An 8235-nucleotide genomic window follows, 5' to 3' on the forward strand; every position below is an offset into this window, starting at 1 on the left:
TATGAAAATTCCATCCAAGCTTTTTGCCTTGGCCCTCGGGGTACAGAACGGAGCACGAGTACATGGACTTAAGCTTTTCTGACCTGTCCAATGCCTGTGGCCGAATGTCGAGGCCGTGTGGAGTTCAATGGGTACCTGTTACATATATTTATGGCACTAAGGGCACTTCCGCAGTACACAAGCAAAAGGAAAAACCCCTACAAGACTTTAGAGTCAGGGTTATGACATCGATATCTTACCTCTCGAAGACAGCTCTGTCAACAATGTGTGAGATGCCCTCAACGGGCACGAGCCCCTCATAAAACGGTCATCATGCAGGGATCTAATGCCAATGTCACCCACTTCGACCCGGCATGTCTCTGCCAAAATGTTGTGCCCTAATTACCTACTGTAAGTAAGCACGGGTCCGCGGCTCAATTCTGTAGGCTACAGTTCCCAAAGCAGTCTAGGTTTCTAGATTTTCACAGCTAGCCTGAACAGGGCATATAGCCTACAAGACTCCTGGGATGATGTGTTCATATGAGTGTTGTTGCACTTTGAATTTCTGGAACCCTTCCCCGGATGAAACTCCAGGTTGGTCGTTTTCGTGGTGCCCCAATGCCACGCAGCCCACGGCTCGATGGTGGAGCTTTCATTTCAAGATGCATGTGGGGGTTGGCCACAGGGCAGATATAAAATCCCTGACGATCTCCTGTCGGATGGGATAGATGCTCACTTCTCTCACCCACGCATGACTGGCAACCACACACTTCAACATGGTTGAACAAACAGTTTCACAGGTCGCCGACAAGACTCATGCCAACATGGGCATGGAGGTCAGAGAGAGGTTCATGACCAGCAAGCCCTCACTCTTCCGCTCAATTCGCAACAATCCCAAGGTCGTCTTCATTGCCTTCTTTGCCTCGTGAGTGACACAAGAAATACTCCCAGACAATCTTCAAATGCTGACCACACATCTCTACAGTCTGGGCGGATTCGAATATGGTTATCAGCAGGGCGTTCTAGGACAATCACTGGTCATGTATCGATTCGTTCACAACTTTCCTTCGGTTGTTGAGTCTTCGACTGCGACCGGCTGGCTCACCTCGGTCCTTCAACTTGGTGGTATCGCCGGCTCACTCTCTGCTGGGTTCCTTGGCGAGATCCTCTCACGGAAATACACCATGTTCATGGCATGTTTGTTCGTGATCCTGGGCAGTTACCTCTATGTTGGTGCCACCGCCGGCACTCATGCTCTGTTGTACGCCGGACGCTTCTTCACCGGCATCGGCGTGGGACTCTTCAGCGGTGTCGGGCCGCTGTACAACGCTGAGCTATCCGCTCCAGAAATGCGCGGCTTTCTAGTGTCCTTTTATCAATTTGCGACCATCCTTGGCATCATGCTTTCCTTCTGGGTTGGCTATGGTAGCAACTATATTGGCGGCACAGGCGCAGGCCAGTCAGATCTTGCATGGCGTCTACCGTCAATTGTCCAAGGCATCCCCGCGGCCTGCCTCGCCATCGGTATCTGGTGGATGCCCTTCTCACCCAGATGGCTGGTGAAGAAAGGTCGCAATCAAGAAGCTCGTCAGACGCTAGCGTGGCTGAGAAAGCTACCCATCGACCATGAGCTCGTTCAAGTCGAATATCTCGAGATTCAGGCCGAATCTGTCTTCGAGCAACGTGCTTTTGCAAAGGCCTTCCCCAAATTGGCCGAAAAGCAAAAACAGAATGCCTTCATGGAGCAATTTGCCCAGTACGCCAACTGCTTCAGAACACGAGACAACTTCAAGAGAGTCTGCATTGTTTGGCTGATCATGTTCTTTCAGCAATGGAGCGGCATCGACGCGATCATCTATTACGCGTCCAACGTCTTTCAGAGTCTCGGTCTGACGCAAGGAACCATTGCTCTTCTTGCCACTGGTGTCACCGGAGTTGTCTTCATCGTCAGCACAGTACCAGCAATGCTGATCATCGACAAGGTGGGTCGCAAGCCTATGCTGATCGTTGGGTCAATCGTCATGTGCGTATCTATGGTCATTGTTGGAGCCATTGTTGCCTGTTTTCGCCACGATTGGCCTGGCCACCCTGCGGCCGGTTGGTCTGCTGTCGCGCTCATCTGGGTTTATATCGCCGCTTTTGGTGCAACTTGGTTAGTCTGGACCCCTGTCCTGTAAATCAGATTCGTTCTTGCTAACAAAGGTTCTAGGGGCCCGGTATCTTGGACGCTGGTTTCCGAAATCTTCCCTCTATCGATTCGTGCAAAGGGCGCCAGTATTGGAGCATTTTCCAATTGGATCAACAACTTTGCAATCGCATTTTTTGTGCCCCCAATGCTGAAGCACTGGGCATGGGGCACATACATTTTCTTCGCCGTCTTCCTCGCAGGCGGCATTTTCTGGGTTTGGTGGGTTCTACCAGAGACTAAGAATGCGACACTGGAGGAGATGGATAGAGTCTTTGGAAGCAAAGCTGGCGAACAAGATGCCCTCCTTCTGCGAGAGGCACAGCAAGAAGTCGGACTGTTGGACTTCCTTGACGGGAACCGTGGCCCAACAGATGAGAAAAGCAGCGACAAGTCCTTCACACACGTCGCAAACAAGGCCGATGTTTGATAACGCGCCGTATCTCAAATGTTGTTGGCCAGAACCGAAGCAAACTAAGGAGCGTGGTAATTGGGCGGTCGAGTTGTGACATACCAGGAGAACTGTGTTTGGATATTAGCCAAACTCTGGTATTAATATTGTAATGAGGCAGCATGGGCCTCCATTACGTGGAAGCGTCGAAGTCATATGAGTTGCCTCGGACTGTGTCCATGGCAATTCCTCCGAGGGTAAACATGCCTAGGAGGGAGTGAGGAGGTCTCCTAAATGGTTCTGAATAGTCCTCCAATCCCTCTTACAATATTATTTTGAAGTCGTCCTCCGTCCTCAAGCCATTGTGGGATTCCACCATAACGTTTCCCATAATCAGTGACCCATCGGTATCGAGGGCACACAAAACATTGTCAAACAAGTTGAGTGAATTGGCTATCCTCCCTTCTTTTAGAAAAAGGGAGTGCTATTATGTTGGACTACTCCTGAAAGCCGGAGACACTCCTACCTATCTGGCTATGATAGAATAGAGATATCCTGCTTGATAGGACTACTTGTACACGGCAACAGCGATGAAAAGGCCGTGGTGCAAGAAAAGGTGGCACCGCCACAACAGCTCTCTCAGCTATGGCAAAAGGGCAAGCAAAGATCATATGGATAGGAAAGAGAACGGGCAACATAGACAGAGAGAATTAGAGACTTGATTTCCTACCGTCGAGCATCATCTGCGCGTGAGAAGACCCCGTCAGGAACCCCCATATTACTATCTACCTAGGCATGCTTAGGGTATGCTTGATTCTTCGTGGCTAGGCCGAGGGACCTCTAGGATGCCTGTTCATTTGTGGTGCCTACCTAAGTAACGAGTTAGTTAGTTACTCTATTTTGACAGGCATCGAGTATCAACAGTGCTGCTTAGCTAACATTCACCCGATACCCCAGTCGTTGGGGGGACACAGCGGCGATAGCCCAGGGCCCGAGGCCTAACTATATACCTAGTAACCTAGAGACCCATGCCCACCACTAGGAGATTTAGAGTTCTGCCGTCCCCTCCTAAACCTTTCCAAGCTCTGCTCCTCTGATCTCAGTGTCCTTGTACAATAAGGAGCCAGTGGAGATCAAACGACCGTAAGGCAAGACAGTCACTGGAGTAGGGTACCGCTCGAGGGTTATTCAATGCTAGCTCGGGATGAAACGCCTGGAGTCAAGCGTCGATTAAGGACAGGATGTCTGGCGTGCCGTAAAAGGAGACGAAAATGTGAGTATGAGAGCTGACGTCGACCATCTCCCACAACACCGCCGAGTCTTGAAAGAACCGACATCGGATTAATGCTTTCGACTTCCTCTAGGTGACGAGCACAAGCCCTCTTGCGAAAATTGCGTCAAGCGGGGAGCGCAATGCCAGTATCCAGGGTTCACCTCCGTGTCGATTCCCGCGGCCGCGAAATCTGGCTACTCGAGTGGCAACTCAAGCTTGTTTCGCGCCACGAATGATGATCTGGGCACTGGAGCTGCTGTGCAGGCCGATGATCCGTCTGAGACTGGCCAGGTGTTGGCTGACGCTCTCGTCAATGGCCTGGCCTCGCCAACTCAACAATGGCAACAGTCACACTCAGACCCAACCACATTATCGACGAACGACCAGAGTCACATCAACCTACGGCCATCTCAGGCAACTCCAGTCGAGCGTTACTATCAGGGCGTGCATCTGCCGCTAGAATCCACAACACTCTCGACGTTTCAATTTGGAACCGAAAACACGGTCTCAACCACATCATCATTATCCTTCGACTTACATCATGTGCTGCATAAGCCAAGTTTGCTGGCGCCACGGAGCCAGGTAGATCCCGAACGAGCATCGATTCCCAATGATGTCTTTCCTCCCGACTCTTTGCAGACAACAAATCCAACATCGCTTGCTGGCTCCATTTCATCCACCACGGCGAGAGAGACAGCACTTCTTTGTCACTTTCGCTACAATTTGGCACCTTGGCTGGACATTAATGATTGTGGGGCTTTCTTTGGAGTCAAGTTGTTTCTCCTTGCTCGGGAAACCCGAGCTGTGATGGCGGCGATCTTGTCAATCGCTGCCAGGCATCTACACCTCAAGAATAAGTCGAATGTCCGCGGTGCAGACCTTGAGTGTTGTCTAAGCTACAGACAGGAGGCCGAAAGCGCCGTATTCCACGAAACAGCATCTATTCAGCAGCTGGTAAAGATCCTGCTGGTATTAGAAACTTTCCTTCGTTCCAACCCACAGCAGTGGAAGGATGTGGTGCGTCAAGTGGCCAGCCCCTCAGATTCGGTCGCCTTTGAGGTCGTGGAAGAACCGCTTCGGTGGGTTTGTTTCCGAATTGGTATGCTCCCATGCACACAAGCATCGTATTGAGCACTTGAGGTAACTGACATTTCGGTTTTGGCAGATCTTGGAGCAGCAATTTTGGCTGGCTTACCACCACTGACTCCATGTCATATGTGGGGTGCTTGGAGGCAAGCGTCTCCGTCATTACAGAATCCAGCCACCGTCAACATGGCACCCCTTTCCATTCTGGCCTGCTCGCTGTCATTAGCCTACGGTCGTGCTACCGAGTCAGCCTCTGGCTCACAATCTATGTCTCTGGGATATCATCTCCCGTTGCTCAGATGGACGGAGCTGTGGGCAGATTGTCAGACCTGGTACAGGCGACGACCTGAAGAGCTTTGCCCGGTTCTCCGATGTCAAGCGATTGAGGCTGGACAGATCGACCCTTCGAGCCCGGCATCATTTCCAATCGAGCTCTACTCTAGCGTCATTGCTTTACTCCCCAACGTAGCCTATCACCTTGCGTCACTTTTCTTGTTGTCTTGCAAGCCGCGACTCGTCAAGCCATCGGTGGACTCGAAACGTGCGGTGTCGGAAAGCTGGCATATGCAGTCAATTGCAGGCATAGCCATCAGGAACGATTTCAGAGAACAGTGGGACCCCGTTCTGATTGCAGGACTTCTTCATATTGGACCAAGAATGACTCATAAGTCTCAGCAAGAGGCACTGCTCGGTTGTCTTGCCAGGGCCAGCGCTGCAACCGGTTTGGTGCTCGACCACGAAATCGAGGCACTGCGGTCTGTCTGGGCCTCATGATTTGGTGTCTTGCCAACAGAAAGCAACCAAGACCTGGCCGACTTTTCTCAGAGACTGAGTTCATATGCAAAGGGAACACTCGACGATGCCCCCAGCCGTTGTACAGTAACAGCTGCAGCGGAATTTGCGACTTGCACTGCAAGCTGAATCGGGCTGTCCAAGTGATCCAGGCTTTTACTCGAGCCTGCCACCAACTTGGCATAATGCACCGCAAAGTATCCGACGAAGGTATCGCCAGCGGCCGTTGTATCGACCACAGCATCAACGGCGACACCTTGGACTAAGCCTGCAGTCCCAGCGATAGTGGAGTAGAAGACACCTTTAGATCCAAGAGTGATGATGACAACTTGCACCATTGCAAGCTGATGAATACGCCGCGCGATATCCTTCGGTCGCAGAGTTTCAGCTGCCACGATTGTCTTTGCCGCAGCGGTCTCAGCGTCGACGCAGCTCAGCACCTGGACAGCTTCGGTTTCGTTCATGATCAGCACAGCCGTGCCTCGCAGCGCACTCAAAGGGATACCTGCGGGGAAAACGGGTGCCGGGTTGAAAACGACCTTTGGACCCTGAGCCTGAGAGTTGAAATGGTGCAAGATCCCCAACACCGTACTGCTGGGGATTTCACCCTGCAACAAAACGACATCGCAAGGTGGCTGCTGTTGGGTGATGGATGCAAGAACACCCTCCAGGTCGTTCATGCTGGGAGAGTGGTTGGCTCCCGGTATGACCAGTATACGATTTTCACATCCTGCGGCCTCTTCGACAATAATGTACGCGGTACCCGTATTCTGGGACTCAATCTGCTTAATATACTCCGTGCTGACGCCAGACGCCGCCAGCGTGGGCTGGATGAGGGAGGAAAAGTACTGGTCGTCACCACCAACAGCGCCGATCATGGTTACCAGGGTGTCTGGCTCTTGTCGTGAAGAACGAGAGGTGATCGATGCCCGACCGCATGCCACCGCTTGGTTTGCTCCTTTGCCGCCCATGCTGACCTGTGACGAGCTGGCAGTGAGTGTTTCGCCTGGCCCAGGGCATCGTGGCGTGCGGGCGGTGTGGTCGATATTGAGCGAGCCAACGACGCAGATGTGCGGGCGGACGGATAGAGATCCCATTTTGTTGCAGCGGTTGGAAGGACTCCCAGGGATACTGCCGAATGCCCTCGCGCCACGCAAAATAGGTTTGTAAGGAAACAAAGGGAGGAAGACGGAGTGCAGCACAGCACAGCACAGCAATTCAGACAAGGGAGGTCAAGTTTTGGTATGGATCGTAGCCAGGGGACCGCAACTTTTTAAAACATGATACCAACACTGAATGAACCATACATATGCAACGCACAGCAATGCTCTCCTACCGGCGCCGAGTTTGGCCCCCGATGCGAGGAGGGCCCGACACCATCCCTGCGACCTGTAGGCTACATGCATACATATGCCAACGCCTCAAACAGGTAAGACCGTTCCCAATCATGATTTGCACTGCATCAGAATGCACCGAAATTGAATACCAAAAATAAGCGCTAGTTGCCACACGATGGCTGTCCCGACCGCTGATCTGTGGCCCCGTTTTAAGCGGTTTGCCGCAAGCCGAGTGTGAAAGAAAACTGGAAATCTGTAAACTGCAATGTAGGCTACGGGGGCGGGTAGGTCGGCCGATACATCGAACACCCGACATGCGTGTCCACAGAGCTGTAGGCTACTTGCTGGGTTAGCCACCTATCCAATTACCTACCTATCTCTGTATCCGGAGCACACTCGCGTGCGGCTAGGGCAGGGCAGGGCAGGGCATATGATCGTGCGAATTGGAGGATTTTGCATCAAGAGTCAACACTGAACAGAAACGATGCTGCTCTGGTACGAAGACATTCCGGAACAAATAAGTGTTTCGTAGGAATCGCGATTGCGACGCTCGCATCGAACGTCGGGTCATTTACCCTTGCTACACACGCCTTAGTTTAGCGTCGCATATTTTGTGATACTTTTGGCTATGTGCTAGTATGGTTTGTGGAAGCCTCAAGGGAATGCTTCGAATGGAGATATCGACCAACGGATCTTGAATAGGGTATATCATTATCTGCATCATCGTTGGTGCGGTTCTAGGTGCCTTCATCTTCGGCTAGGCTCAAGTACTCAACGAGATCAAGTAGGTTTCATACCATTCCTCTCCACGAAAGGTCTGGCACTATGTGCCTGATTTTAGTCGCAAGCCCAAAGCTGCACGTTACAGATTGCTGTGGCTAGCTTTTAGAGGTTTCAACAAGACTACAGACTCACCTTACAATCTTCCCCACTCAATCGTGTTCCTGTTCAGTGCTCGATACATTATCATCAATATGCAACGACTGTCCAAATTCCGCGCGCAGATTCTATGGAGAACGTACGACCCTACTGGCGTATCTTTTATGGAAAGGATATTTAGTCATTGTTGCGACTAAATACTTGTTCGTTAGTAATATCTTTAATTCTTTTAGCAGCATACCACGACAACAGCAACAGCAACAGCAACAGCAACAGCAACAGCAACAGCAACAGCAACAGCAACAGCAACAGC

The 8235-nt window shown here is 51.5% G+C and overlaps 4 protein-coding genes across 4 annotated transcripts; 3 read left to right on the forward strand and 1 right to left on the reverse strand.

Annotated features, from left to right (window-relative positions):
• Positions 1–755: 755 nt before the first annotated feature.
• On the forward strand, positions 756–2594 carry LTR84_010355 (uncharacterized protein; the record flags this gene model as incomplete). Its single annotated transcript, XM_064853892.1, has 3 exons — positions 756–904; positions 965–2131; positions 2189–2594. 3 exons carry the CDS (start codon positions 756–758, stop codon positions 2592–2594), a joined length of 1722 nt encoding a protein of 573 aa, XP_064700627.1.
• A 1152-nt stretch (positions 2595–3746) lies between these two features.
• On the forward strand, positions 3747–4959 carry LTR84_010356 (uncharacterized protein; the record flags this gene model as incomplete). The annotated part of the gene is made up of 2 exons (XM_064853893.1): positions 3747–3828; positions 3920–4959. 2 exons carry the CDS (start codon positions 3747–3749, stop codon positions 4957–4959), a joined length of 1122 nt encoding a protein of 373 aa, XP_064700628.1.
• Positions 4960–5100: 141 nt separating this feature from the next.
• Positions 5101–5688, forward strand: LTR84_010357 (uncharacterized protein; the record flags this gene model as incomplete). The annotated part of the gene is made up of 1 exon (XM_064853894.1): positions 5101–5688. The coding sequence occupies one exon, from the start codon at positions 5101–5103 to the stop codon at positions 5686–5688; it is 588 nt and encodes a 195-aa protein (XP_064700629.1).
• Positions 5689–5735: 47 nt separating this feature from the next.
• LTR84_010358 (uncharacterized protein) lies at positions 5736–6803 on the reverse strand (the record flags this gene model as incomplete). The annotated part of the gene is made up of 1 exon (XM_064853895.1): positions 5736–6803. One exon carries the CDS (start codon positions 6801–6803, stop codon positions 5736–5738), a length of 1068 nt encoding a protein of 355 aa, XP_064700630.1.
• Between the last annotated feature and the right edge of the window lie 1432 nt (positions 6804–8235).

This window comes from Exophiala bonariae (genome assembly GCF_035927105.1).
Source record: "Exophiala bonariae strain CCFEE 5792 chromosome Unknown scaffold_41, whole genome shotgun sequence".
NCBI lineage: Eukaryota > Fungi > Ascomycota > Eurotiomycetes > Chaetothyriales > Herpotrichiellaceae > Exophiala > Exophiala bonariae.